Source organism: Diuraphis noxia, unplaced genomic scaffold (assembly GCF_037042655.1).
Source record: "Diuraphis noxia isolate RWA-SAM2 unplaced genomic scaffold, SU_Dnox_SAM2 contig0005, whole genome shotgun sequence".
In the NCBI taxonomy this organism is placed as follows: domain Eukaryota; kingdom Metazoa; phylum Arthropoda; class Insecta; order Hemiptera; family Aphididae; genus Diuraphis; species Diuraphis noxia.
Window position 1 is genome coordinate 17650630 of NW_028301715.1, and position 15491 is coordinate 17666120.

The 15491-nt window shown below is 24.8% G+C and overlaps 2 protein-coding genes across 2 annotated transcripts; one reads left to right on the forward strand and one right to left on the reverse strand.

Moving 5' to 3' along the window:
- Positions 1–695: 695 nt before the first annotated feature.
- LOC149055002 (uncharacterized) lies at positions 696–4109 on the reverse strand. The gene is made up of 3 exons (XM_089229487.1): positions 3390–4109; positions 912–1013; positions 696–845 (listed from the first exon to the last, which is right to left on the reverse strand). Exons 1-3 carry the CDS (start codon positions 4107–4109, stop codon positions 696–698), a joined length of 972 nt encoding a protein of 323 aa, XP_089085613.1.
- Positions 1624–3114, forward strand: LOC107170814 (KRAB domain-containing protein 2-like). Its single transcript, XM_089228535.1, has 2 exons — positions 1624–2749; positions 2828–3114. The coding sequence occupies exons 1-2, from the start codon at positions 1624–1626 to the stop codon at positions 3112–3114; spliced, it is 1413 nt and encodes a 470-aa protein (XP_089084661.1).
- Positions 4110–15491: the final 11382 nt, after the last annotated feature.

Consider the following 15491-nt stretch of genomic DNA (forward strand, 5'->3'; position numbering starts at 1 on the left):
ACTACATAGAACGAATATGATGCTAGTAATACAAAATGCCTACAGTGTGAATAATTTTACTTATAATCTACATACTATAGGGTGTGTTGTTTACATTCAACAAAGTTATAGGTATATAGTATATTGAAAATACTTATTGTAAATAAAAATTATGATTGGGGGGGGGGGGGTGATATAAAGCACTTTTTAAATGTTATTTATGATATATTATAGTCGAATAAATGGTAGTCTATTAAATGAATAATGTTAAGTTAGAATATTAAATGATAGTAGGTATAGGTATGAATATAGATAATATTATAATGATTATACTTGATTAATATACGATTATCAACCTGATATTGTAGGATTATAGGATTATTGATTTCTAATATATTTAGGTAATGATAATATTTTAAACCATGAATTGTTAAAATATTACCTAGTCATTTACCATGTTAAAAGATTAATCTATATAATATTTTCAATTATTTTAGAATACATTTAAATTGTTAAAATAATAGTTAAGTAATAATTAGGTCTAGTATATAATGTTCTATGTATATTGTAACGATTTTTGATGATAGATATTATGGTGGGGGGGGGTATATATGGATGGGAGGAGAGAGATAAACTTAATATTATTTTAATAAATGAAAACATGTAAAATATATATCATATCTTTTTATTTCACATAAATTGCTAATTTATTACAACTATTGAAACGTGTTTGATCTTTTTATTCCGTGTAATGGTCTTGGTAACGTAGCGTATGTTGGTGGATGAGGAGAGTATTGCGTGTTGAAAAAATCAAGACCATCGTTAACATCGAATGACTGTAGTAGATCGTGAATTGAATCGTATGACTGGAAAAGTATATAATACCTAATATGTTAAACAATTCTATATTTTATTATTATTTTATAAATTACCTTTACTTTGAAAACATCCCCCTCCTCATTTTGGGTATCAAAGGTATTGTCTACCACGATGTTTGTTGGTGAGGTTGGTGAAGTGGTATTCCCATTAAATATCTAAAATAATTAATTAATTATTTCTTTTATAAGTGTTATAAATATATATATATTTTTTTAAACATACCTCTGTTACGGTCCAGGTGGATAAATCAGTCATTGTATACAATGCTAAAACTGGTGTGGGCAATGTGAATATTAGTTATTTTAAAGTATTATCTAAGTAATTTCTCTTAGGGTTAGGATGATTTTTATCAGTAATGTCATTAGTAGATAATCGGGAATTTGTGGGCATTTTCAACATGCACCGCATGACCATTCGTCATCCATCAATCATAATGAACACAATTTATATCACAATTTTATTGTTATTATATCTTGGGACGGTATCTATGAAGTCATATTTGTCATAGCCGACAGTACACATACTGCCGTTTACGTGTACCGTTTAGTGCTGTGTTATAATTGTGTAGTATATTTTATGCGTGTAGTTTTTAAAATGGAAAATACATTTATTAATCGTTTAAATAATATTTTAGATTTTAAAAAACCTAACAGTACGTATTTAAGTAAAATTAAATATGATGAACTTATATTACATTTGAAAGAATTAAAATCAAAAAAAACGAAAATTCCAAATGATTATAAATTGATTAAGAAGTATGATACAATGAAAGTCTGTAATGTGGAAAGACTTGTTGTCCCAATAAATGAAGGTAACCAAATTAAATATTACGTACATAACGAAGGACATTTTAATATTCTCCATGAAACTCATTTATCAATCGGGCATGGAGGTCGTAGTAGAATGGAACAAGAGTTAAATAATAAATATAAAAATATAACAAGGGAGGCAATAATGTTATACCTAAACTTGTGCGAGTCATGCCAAAAAAAGGGAAGTACAATTAAAAAGGGCTTAGTATTCAAACCTATAATATCAAAAGAAATGAACTCACGATGTCAAATAGACTTAATTGACATGCAGGCACAGCCTGATGGTAATTATAAGTTTATTTTAGTCTACCAAGACCATTTAACTAAATTTGTAAACTTACGTCCTTTAACTCATAAACGCGCAGAGGAAGTTGCGTATGTTTTACTGGATATTTTTACAACTTTTGGAGCTCCAGCTATATTGCAAAGCGATAACGGTAGGGAATTTGCAAACAAGGTAGTAGAAGAATTATGTAGCATGTGGAAAGACTTGAAAATAGTACATGGTAAGCCTCACCATTCGCAAAGTCAAGGTTCTGTAGAATGTGCCAACCAAGATGTCGAGAATATGTTAGGAACATGGTTGCAAGACAATAAAACCAAAAAAAGGAGCGAAGGCATACAATTTATACAATTCATGAAAAATCGAGCTTATCATCACGGTATTAAATCTTCACCGTACGAAGCTATGTTTGGCTCTAAGGCTAAAATTGGTTTAAATAATTGTATACTCCCAATGCATGTAGTAGCAAAATTAAAAACTGAAGAAGATTTAGAAAAAGCATTAAACACTATTGAAGAGGAAGAAAATAAAGAAAAAAACAGGGACAATGAAATTATTACAGTAGAAAATGAAGAAAATTACAATTCTGAGGATGCATTAAACTCTAGAAAACTTTCTATTCACACAAAAAGAAATGAATCTGTACATAATTTAGAAATACAAGCAAATATAATGAAATCTATCTCTGAAAAAAGGTTTTGTGAAGGAAACATTGGAGAATCGGTAAAAATAAAAATACCAGACGTAGATAGAGCCCGAAGCGACTTACGATCAATTTTGGCAGTAATTATATCAGGTATTATAATTAATAACATTTTCATTATTACCTATTTATTACTTAATATTTTTATTTCTAAATTAAATTTTTTCATAGTGGAAGACGGAAATTATAAATTAGGCACAACCAAAGGTAAACTCCAACATTATTACAGTAGAAATCAATTTACTATTTGCAAGGAGAAGTTTGTAAGTGTTGATGAAGTACCCGATATTCAGTTGTCACTAAGAGAAGTAGCTAGGTTGTTTTCAAATCTAGGAGGCCAAGGCTATGACCACTGCACTTGTGGTCAAAAATGTGAAACAAAGAGATGCAAATGTAAAGCTGCTGGAATTTTATGCAACTCTAAATGCCATAATGGTAATACTTGTAAAAATAAATAGTTTATTTAATAAAAATGAATATAATTAATAAAATATTCTCCATTTTGTTTACTAATCAAATTTCTTAAAAACATATTAAATAAAATTATTATATAATGTTCATTATAATATATATTCATCAAAATAATTGTTCACTTGGCACCTGTAGTACTGGCCGTTGTATACAATGCCTGGTTTATGTGAATAATTATCTACTTGGCTTGAATAATTTGGACATTATAAACTTTGTCCGGTCAGTGTTTACAATGACTATTTATCCACCTGGACCGTAACACCTCTGGTGACATTTCCCTATTCCATCGTTGTATTGAATGTTCCGCTAATTGTGTATATGCAAACATTTCGAGTTGACTGATGAAATTAACATCATGTTCAGAACTGTTTGAGATAATACGATCATCAAGAATATTTTTAATAAATATAATCATTTCTTCACTCGTTATTGGTGATGATTCCATTTTGCTAAGTTCTCTATCGAGATACTCGGTAAATATTTCAAATTGTTTTAAGACGATTGGTTGCGTAATAGTTGATTTTCGTATAATTGTTTCAAAAATACACACTTCTAGATATTGTAGTCGTATGAGTTCTGTACGATTTAAATGAATTCGACATTCATCATGTATCTTAGACTCTATTACTAAGGAATTTTCCCCGCTATACATCATACTAGATAATTTGAAATTCTCTGTCTCGAGAAATATGGTTCTTTTATATTTTCCTGGTTGCTTGAGAATAAATGATAGGATATTACCCATCAATGAAAATATCTGCTTTAGAAACTCAGTCGAAATGTGAACATAACGTGATGGAGTTATTATATGCACTGCTATTCTGAACATATCACTAGGATCGATCCCAATATGTAAAAATTTGCGTTTCACGAAGTTTAATGTATAGTTAGTAGAATCAATGAGTTCTGAAGGTGGTGATGGTGGAATATATGTAAAGGTTTTCTTGTATATAGCTGCATTATCCATGATTGAACCAGCCATGTTCACATACACTTGAAAATTTAATTCGTAAATAGTGTAAAAATTATTTTAAATAGATAATAAAATGAGAAAAAACGGGTTGATGTTTAAGTACTTGTATCAATACTAATGATATTCTAAACACTAGTCTACTTTATTTATACCTAGAAATCGTGTGATGATAGAGGGTTAATAGGTTTGATTACTATATTTCGATCATTAAAAAGTAATTAAAAGTTGTATACTTACACATTCCATAAAACTATTTTATTTATTTATTTATTTGGGTGAAGTGGTGGGGGGGGGGGGTATGGTGAAGTACGTACGTAATACTATACGTGTATGGTGAGGTTTATATATAATTTCTACTATATAGAAGAGGGTGGGAAGGAAGGTATATACATAAATAGAGGGGTATGTATATGATAGGAATAGATAAGAGGGGGGCACGTAAGTTGTAGGCATGGATGGGAGGGGGAGAGGCAAAGCCGAGCATGGATGGGAAGGGGAAAGGCCGGGCACGTTCATGATAGCATAGCATAGGCTGGGCGGGGTACCTGGATCAGCTGGATTTGCGGGGGGCCCAGAACATACTAAAACATACTACTGCTGTAACCATTGCGTTTTTGAGACATTGTCAGTTATTATAGAAGTGTATTACCAATATATCATTGTTATTAACTTTAAATCAATACAGACAGTATATTGAATGGTGTTAACAGGATTGTTGTATGAATAGTATAATATGGGCACTATTAATCAATCAAATGTTTTAAATATTTCATTGTGCATTGTAAAAATGCATTAATATTATATTATAATGTCTAAGTTTCCAGAATCCATGATTAAAATAATATTATACAACAGACAAAATATCAGTTGGTTCGGACAAAGTTTAAACTACATTTAACTATTTTATTGTTACTACTATTAATTAGTAAATATATTAGATATCTTGTATCCAAAAAAAAAAAAAAAAATGTTTAAACATAAAACTTTATGAATTTACAACTTAATTTGCAAATTTTGATGAATTTTATACAAATATTAACTAAATGATTTTCAATATATTTTTTAATGCAATAACTTAAGACTTAAAATATAATTTACATACCTATTAAATTATAAAATATTTATCTCACAACAATTTGCTCATTATCATCATTTGACATTACTTTTTACTTCATAAGACTTTGATTTAATAATTTTAGACAAATTATTAATATTATTATTTTTATTTTTATTTTCCAAAAGAGGGTAAGAAATACTTTATGTATCTGATTGATATTTCATTGATATTTTTAATTTATTTTTTTAACGTTAGGTACCAAATAATATTAAATAAGGGACATATTTCTTTCTCAAATTTGTTTTGTCGGTCTATTGGGAATTATAAAATAAACTTTTTGTAACATTGTTGTTAAAATTAAAATTTTAATCCTTGTAAAAGAAATCTGTGACAATGTGATAATTTTGTTTTACAACTGCTATTCTAAAAATATGTTAGGTGCCTTGTATTAAATTTTCAAATCTTAGATATCAAAGGAACATTTTTTATGAATTTCTAGCATAAAATAATTTACAAATTTTAGTGATTTTTACGTATGCTGACAAAATTCACACTTTGAATGCTTATTAAAAAAAGTTGTGACTATGAATTTATTTTATTTTTTTCAACTGCTATTGTCACAATGTGTTTAGAGACTTGTATTAGGTAAATTTTCAAACTTTTCTACCGAACTATTACATTCTTATCGATAGTAATTTTAAAAAAAAATTAATAATGATCGAAAATTGAATATGCCTATAAATAGTTCAACTTAAGTCAAATTTAAATTTTTTTGAAAATTCCATAGTGGATAGAATATACCTACATAAACATTCGGGGTGTATATTTCATGTATCTACGGTCATTGGTTTTAAAGTTACATCAAAAACCAAAATTGATTTTGTCAAAAATTGGTTGAGCGTAATAATTCCAATTTTTTCCTTAATTTTTAGTTTGTTTATTCCGTTTATTTAGAAAAATATTGAGAGTTTTTTAGTTTTGGCAAATCAAAGTACCAACTAGATTCACTTTATGTTCTAACGAGGTACTTAAGACAAAAATCGAAGCACTTTTATTGCCCCAAAACATGATGAGAGATGTTAAAAAAAATTTTTTAAAACACACATAATGCTAATATATATTCCTTCATAACTCCGCTCAGAATCTAAAATGTTTAAAATTAAAACTTTATGAATTTTCAACTAAATTTTCAAATTTTGATCATTTTGATGAATTTTATAGAAATTTGAATTAAATGATTTTCAATATCTTTTTAAATGCATCAACTTATGACTTAGAATATCATGTCCATATTAAATTATAAAATATTTAAGTATATGGATAAATATTATTATTATTGTTTTAATAATTAGTTTATAATCTTGTACAATGATGATTAAATATTGATGATAATTAACTTTAAAATAAGTCTACCACAACAATTTGTTCATTATCATCATTAGAAAATACTTTTTACTTTTTAAGCCTTTGATTTAACAATTTTAGACAAATTATTAATATTATTATTTTTATTTTTATTTTCCAAAAGACGGTAAGAAATACTTTTTGTATCTGTTTGACATTTCATTGATCTCTTTAATACATTTTTTTAACGCTAATAAATAATTTTAAATAAGGGATATATTTCTTTCTCAAATTTGATTTGTTGGTCTATTGAGAATTATAAAATAAACATTTTGAAACATATGATGTCATAATTAAAATTTTAATCCTTGTAAAAAAAATCTGAGACTATGTATTTCTTTTGTTGTTCAACTGCTATTGTAAAAACATGTTAGGCGCCTTGTATTAAATTTTCAAATCTTAGATATAAAAGGAACATTTTTTATGAATTTCTAGCATAAAATAATTTACCAATTTTCGTGATTTTTACGTATGCTGTCAAAATTCACACTTTGAATGCTTATTAAACAAAACTGTGACCATGGATTTATTTTTTTTTTTCAACTACTATTGTCACAATGTGTATAGAGCCTTGTATTAGGTAAATTCTCAAACTTTTCTACTGAACTATTACATTCTTATCGATAGTAATTTTTAAAAAAAAAAACTAATAATGATCGAATATTGAATATGCCTATAAATAGTTCAACTTAAGTCAAATTTTTTTGAAAATTACAAAGTGGATAGAATATACCTACATAAATATTCGGTGAATATCTCATGTATCTACGGTCATTGGTTTTAAAGTTACATTAAAAACCAAAATTGATTTTGTCAAAAAGTGGTTGAGCGTAATAATTCCGATTTTTCCTTAATTTTTAGTTTATTTATTCCGTTTATTTAGAAAAATATTGAGAGTTTTTTACTTTTGGCAACTCAAAGTACCAACTAGATTCACTTTATGTTCTAACGAGGCACTTAAGTCGAAAATCGAAGCACTTTTATTGCCCCAAAACATGATGAGAGATGTTAAAAAAAATTTTAAAAAACACACATAATGCTAATATATATTCCTTCATAACTCCGCTCAGAATCTAAAATATTTTAAATTAAAACTTAATGAATTTTCATCTAAATTTCCAAATGTTGATCATTTTGATGAATTTTATAGAAATTTGAATTTGATTTTCAATATCATTTTAAATGCATCAACTTATGACTTAGAATATCATATCCATATTAAATTATAAAGTATTTTAGTATATGGATAAATATTATTATTATTGTTTTAATAATTAGTTTATAATCTTGTACAATGATGATTAAATATTGATGATAATTAACTTTAAAATAAGTCTACCACAACAATTTGTTCATTATCACCATTAGAAAATACTTTTTACTTTTTAAGCCTTTGATTTAACAATTTTCGACAAGTTATTAATATTATTATTTTTATTTTTATTTTCCAAAAGACGGTAAGAAATATTTTTCGTATCTGTTTGACATTTCATTGATCTCTTTAATACATTTTTTTAACGTTACTAAATAATTTTAAATAAGGGATATATTTCTTTCTCAAATTTTGTTCGTTGGTCTATTGGGAATTATGAAACAAAATTTTTTATAGCAATTTCAACGACTATTTTCCTAAAAATCTAAAAATTTTATAATAATGAATAACAAATATGCATATTATCTATTTATGAAAAATAGATATACATAAGGTGTTGTATGTTAATTAAACATTATTGTTTTCAGTCGTTGATGGTACGTATTATCAATAAATTTTGTGTTACATAGGTACTACAAGAACATCTTAAGTTGTTTTCCGAGAAGCGTATCGTTTAAAATGTGAGATTCAGATAAGAACTAGAATAGTATTAAAATCTGTTTGCAAACACTAAAAAAATATATTCTATATTTCACATTTATGGTGATTTGTTATTAAAAATTACACATAGTTAGTTTAATTGATGATAAAATTAAAAATGCCTTAAACAATTATTCAAAGTACATGAGATAAATTAACAAAAAACAAATTAAGACATGATTATTTTGGTGTTCAAAGATTTCGAAAAATGTCAAACATATTTTTCCATATTTTATTCACTTTAAATGCAAGAAAATGTTAAATGTATTATAAATCTACTAATTCAGAAGATGTGATGAGTATAGCATGGATGTATATCGTGATTGCTGATATAGCTAGTAGTTTGTGATACAACTGGAGCTCAATATAAGAGATCGATGAAAAATCTGAATAATTAGCCTAATCTATCAATTGTATTGACATCTATAAATATTAAAATTGAATTGGTTAAATCATTAAAAGAAATATTAACAGGGTATGATGAATTTTCTATATTAGCTCTAACCATTGCGCTTTTGAGACATTGTCAGTTATTATAGAAGTGTATTACCAATATATCATTGTTATTAACTTTAAACCAATACAGACAGTATGTTTAATGGTGTTAACAGGATTGTTGTATGAATAGTATAATATGGGCACTATTAATCAATCAAATGTTTTGATAATTTCATTGTGCATTGTAAAATGCAAATATAATATTATAATGTCTAAGTTTCCAGAATCCATGAATAAAATAATATTTAAAAATCAAAAAAAAACTAAAATTAATTGCCAACAAAGTTTGAACTACATTCAAATATTTTATTGTTATTACTATTCTATAGTTAATAAATTTATTATAAACCATGTATCAAAAAAAAAAAAAAAAAAATGTTTAAACTTAAAACTTTATGAATTTACAACTTAATTTGCAAATTTTGATGAATTTTATACAAATTTTAACTAAATGATTTTCAATATCATTTTAAATGCAATAACTTAAGACTTAAAATATCATTTCCATATTAAATTATAAAATATTTATCTACCACAACAATTTGCTCATTATCATCTTTGACAACACTTTTTACTTCATAAGCCTTTGATTTAATAATTTTAGACAAATTTATTATTAATCTTATAATTTTTATTTTTATTTTCCAAAAGACGGTAAGAAATACTTTGTGTATCTGATTGATATTTCATTGATCTTTTTAATTTATTTTTTTAACGTTAGGTACCAAATAATATTAAATAATGGATATATTTCTTTCTTAAATTTGTTTTGTCGGTCTATTGGGAATTATAAAATAATCTTTTTGTAACATTGTTGTTAAAATTAAAATTTTAATCCTTGTAAAAGAAATCTGTGACAATGTAATAATTTTGTTTTACAACTGCTATTGTAAAAATATGTTAGGTGCCTTGTATTAAATTTTTAAATCTTAGATATCAAAGGAACATTTTTTATGAATTTCTAGCATAAAATAATTTACAAATTTTAGTGATTTTTACGTATGCTGTCAAAATTCACACTTTGAATGCTTATTAAAAAAAGCTTTGACTATGAATTTATTTATTTTTTTCAACTGCTATTGTCACAATGTGTTTAGAGCCTTGTATTAGGTAAATTTTCAAACTTTTCTACCGAACAATTACATTCATATTATCGATAGTAATTTAAAAAAAAACTGATAATGATCGAAAATTGAATATGCCTATAAATAGTTCAACTTAAGTCAAATTTTTTTGAAAATTACATAGTGGATAGAATATACCTACATAAACATTCGATGAATATTTTATGTATCCACGGTCATTGGTTTTATAGTTACATCAAAAACCAAAATTGATTTTGTCAAAAACTGGTTGTGTGCAATAAAACCAAATTTTTTTTTAATTTTTAGTTTGTTAATTCCGATTATTTAGAAAAATATTGAGAATTTTTTACTTTTGGCAACTCAAAGCACCAACTAAATTCACTTTATGTTCGAACGAGGTACTTAAGTCAAAAATCGAAGCACTTTTACTGCCCCAAAACATGATGACAGATGCTAAAAAGAAATTTAAAAAAACACACATAATGGTAATATAAATTCCTTCATCGCTCCGCTCAGAATCTAAAACATTTAAAATTAAAACTTTATGAATTTTCAACTAAATTTTCAAATTTTGATCATTTTGATGAATTTTATAGAAATTTGAATTAAATGATTTTCAATATCTTTTTAAATGCATCAACTTATGACTTAGAATATCATGTCCATATTAAATTATAAAATATTTAAGTATATGGATAAATATTATTATTATTGTTTTAATAATTAGTTTATAATCTTGTACAATGATGATTAAATATTGATGATAATTAACTTTAAAATAAGTCTACCACAACAATTTGTTCATTATCATCATTAGAAAATACTTTTTACTTTTTAAGCCTTTGATTTAACAATTTTAGACAAATTATTAATATTATTATTTTTATTTTTATTTTCCAAAAGACGGTAAGAAATACTTTTTGTATCTGTTTGACATTTCATTGATCTCTTTAATACATTTTTTTAACGCTAATAAATAATTTTAAATAAGGGATATATTTCTTTCTCAAATTTGATTTGTTGGTCTATTGAGAATTATAAAATAAACATTTTGAAACATATGATGTCATAATTAAAATTTTAATCCTTGTAAAAAAAATCTGAGACTATGTATTTCTTTTGTTGTTCAACTGCTATTGTAAAAACATGTTAGGCGCCTTGTATTAAATTTTCAAATCTTAGATATAAAAGGAACATTTTTTATGAATTTCTAGCATAAAATAATTTACGAATTTTCGTGATTTTTACGTATGCTGTCAAAATTCACACTTTGAATGCTTATTAAACAAAACTGTGACCATGGATTTATTTTTTTTTTTCAACTACTATTGTCACAATGTGTATAGAGCCTTGTATTAGGTAAATTCTCAAACTTTTCTACTGAACTATTACATTCTTATTGATAGTAATTTTTAAAAAAAAACTAATAATGATCGAATATTGAATATGCCTATAAATAGTTCAACTTAAGTCAAATTTTTTTGAAAATTACAAAGTGGATAGAATATACCTACATAAACATTCGGTGAATATCTCATGTATCTACGGTCATTGGTTTTAAAGTTACATTAAAAACCAAAATTGATTTTGTCAAAAAGTGGTTGAGCGTAAAAATTCCGATTTTTTCCTTAATTTTTAGTTTATTTATTCCGTTTATTTAGAAAAATATTGAGAGTTTTTTACTTTTGGCAACTCAAAGTACCAACTAGATTCACTTTATGTTCTAACGAGGTACTTAAGTCGAAAATCGAAGCACTTTTATTGCCCCAAAACATGATGAGAGATGTTAAAAAAAATTTTAAAAAACGCACGTAATGCTAATATATATTCCTTCATAACTCCGCTCAGAATCTAAAATGTTTAAAATTAAAACTTTATGAATTTTCAACTAAATTTGCAAATGTTGATCATTTTGATGAATTTTATAGAAATTTGAATTAAATGATTTTCAATATCTTTTTAAATGCATCAACTTATGACTTAGAATATCATGTCCATATTAAATTATAAAATATTTAAGTATATGGATAAATATTATTATTATTGTTTTAATAATTAGTTTATAATCTTGTACAATGATGATTAAATATTGATGATAATTAACTTTAAAATAAGTCTACCACAACAATTTGTTCATTATCATCATTAGAAAATACTTTTTACTTTTTAAACCTTTGATATAACAATTTTAGACAATTCATTAATATTATTATTTTTATTTTTATTTTCAAAAAGAGGGTAAGAAATACTTTTCGTATCTGTTTGAAATTTCATTGCTCTTTTTAATACATTTTTTAACGTTACTAAATAATTTTAAATAAGGGATATATTTCTTTCTCAAATTTTGTTCGTTGGTCTATTGGGAATTATGAAACAAAATTTTTTATAGCAATTTCAACGACTATTTTCCTAAAAATCTAAAAATTTTATAATAATGAATAACAAATATGCATATTATCTATTTATGAAAAATAGATATACATAAGGAGTTGTATGTTAATTCAACATTATTGTTTTCAGTCGTTGATGGTACGTATTATCAATATATTTTGTGTTACATACTACAAGAACATCTTAAGTTGTTTTCCGAGAAGCGTATCGTTTAAAATGTGAGATTCAGATAAGAACTAGAATAGTATTAAAATCTGTTTGCAAACACTAAAAAAATATATTCTATATTTCACATTTATGGTGATTTGTTATTAAAAATTACACATAGTTAGTTTAATTGATGATAAAATTAAAAATGCCTTAAACAATTATTCAAAGTACATGAGATAAATTAACAAAAAACAAATTAAGACATGATTATTTTGGTGTTCAAAGATTTCGAAAAATGTCAAACATATTTTTCCATATTTTATTCACTTTAAATGCAAGAAAATGTTAAATGTATTATAAATCTACTAATTCAGAAGATGTGATGAGTATAGCATGGATGTATATCGTGATTGCTGATATAGCTAGTAGTTTGTGATACAACTGGAGCTCAATATTAAAGATCGATGAAAAATCTGAATAATTAGCCTAATCTATCAATTGTATTGACATCTATAAATATTAAAATTGAATTGGTTAAATCATTAAAAGAAATATTAACAGGGTATGATGAATTTTCTATATTAGCTCTAACCATTGCGCTTTTGAGACATTGTCAGTTATTATAGAAGTGTATTACCAATATATCATTGTTATTAACTTTAAACCAATACAGACAGTATGTTTAATGGTGTTAACAGGATTGTTGTATGAATAGTATAATATGGGCACTATTAATCAATCAAATGTTTTGATAATTTCATTGTGCATTGTAAAATGCAAATATAATATTATAATGTCTAAGTTTCCAGAATCCATGAATAAAATAATATTTAAAAATCAAAAAAAACTAAAATTAATTGTCAACAAAGTTTGAACTATATTCAAATATTTTATTGTTATTACTATTCTATAGTTAATAAATTTATTATAAACCATGTATCAAAAAAAAAAAAAAAAATGTTTAAACTTAAAACTTTATGAATTTACAACTTAATTTGCAAATTTTGATGAATTTTATACAAATTTTAACTAAATGATTTTCAATATCATTTTAAATGCAATAACTTAAGACTTAAGATATCATTTCCATATTAAATTATAAAATATTTATCTACCACAACAATTTGCTCATTATCATCTTTGACAACACTTTTTACTTCATAAGCCTTTGATTTAATAATTTTAGACAAATTTATTATTAATCTTATAATTTTTATTTTTATTTTCCAAAAGACGGTAAGAAATACTTTGTGTATCTGATTGATATTTCATTGATCTTTATAATTTATTTTTTTAACGTTAGGTACCAAATAATATTAAATAATGGATATATTTCTTTCTTAAATTTGTTTTGTCGGTCTATTGGGAATTATAAAATAAACTTTTTGTAACATTGTTGTTAAAATTAAAATTTTAATCCTTGTAAAAGAAATCTGTGACAATTTAATAATTTTGTTTTACAACTGCTATTGTAAAAATATGTTAGGTGCCTTGTATTAAATTTTTAAATCTTAGATATCAAAGGAACATTTTTTATGAATTTCTAGCATAAAATAATTTACAAATTTTAGTGATTTTTACGTATGCTGTCAAAATTCACACTTTGAATGCTTATTAAAAAAAGCTGTGACTATGAATTTATTTTATTTTTTTCAACTGCTATTGTCACAATGTGTTTAGAGCCTTGTATTAGGTAAATTTTCAAACTTTTCTACCGAACAATTATATTCATATCGATAGTAATTTAAAAAAAAACTAATAATGATCGAAAATTGAATATGCCTATAAATAAATCAACTTAAGTCAAATTTTTTTGAAAATTACATAGTGGATAGAATATACCTACATAAACATTCGGTGAATATTTCATGTATCTACGGTCATTGGTTTTATAGTTACATCAAAATCCAAAATTGTTTTTGTCAAAAACTGGTTGTGTGCAATAAAACCAATTTTTTCTTTAATTTTTAGTTTGTTAATTCCGATTATTTAGAAAAATATTGAGAATTTTTTACTTTTGGCAACTCAAAGCACCAACTAAATTCACTTTATGTTCGAACGAGGTACTTAAGTCAAAAATCGAAGCACTTTTACTGCCCCAAAACATGATGACAGATGCTAAAAAGAAATTTAAAAAAACACACATAATGGTAATATAAATTCCTTCATCGCTCCGCTCAGAATCTAAAATATTTAAAATTAAAACTTTATGAATTTTCAACTAAATTTTCAAATTTTGATCATTTTGATGAATTTTATAGATATTTTAATTAAATGATTTTCAATATCTTTTTAAATGCATCAACTTATGACTTAGAATATCATGTCCATATTAAATTATAAAATATTTAAGTATATGGATAAATATTATTATTATTGTTTTAATAATTAGTTTATAATCTTGTACAATGATGATTAAATATTGATGATAATTAACTTTAAAATAAGTCTACCACAACAATTTGTTCATTATCATCATTAGAAAATACTTTTTACTTTTTAAGCCTTTGATTTAACAATTTTAGACAAATTATTAATATTATTATTTTTATTTTCCAAAAGACGGTAAGAAATACTTTTCGTATCTGTTTGACATTTGTTTGATCTCTTTAATACATTTTTTTAACGTTACTAAATAATTTTAAATAAGGGATATATTTCTTTCTCAAATTTGATTTGTTGGTCTATTGAGAATTATAAAATTAACATTTTGAAACATATGTTGTCATAATTAAAATTTTAATCCTTGTAAAAAAAATCTGAGACTATGTATTTCTTTTGTTGTTCAACTGCTATTGTAAAAACATGTTAGGCGCCTTGTATTAAATTTTCAAATCTTAGATATAAAAGGAACATTTTTTATGAATTTCTATTATAAAATAATTTACGAGTTTTCGTGATTTTTACATATGCTGTCAAAATTCACACTTTGAATGCTTATTAAACAAAACTGT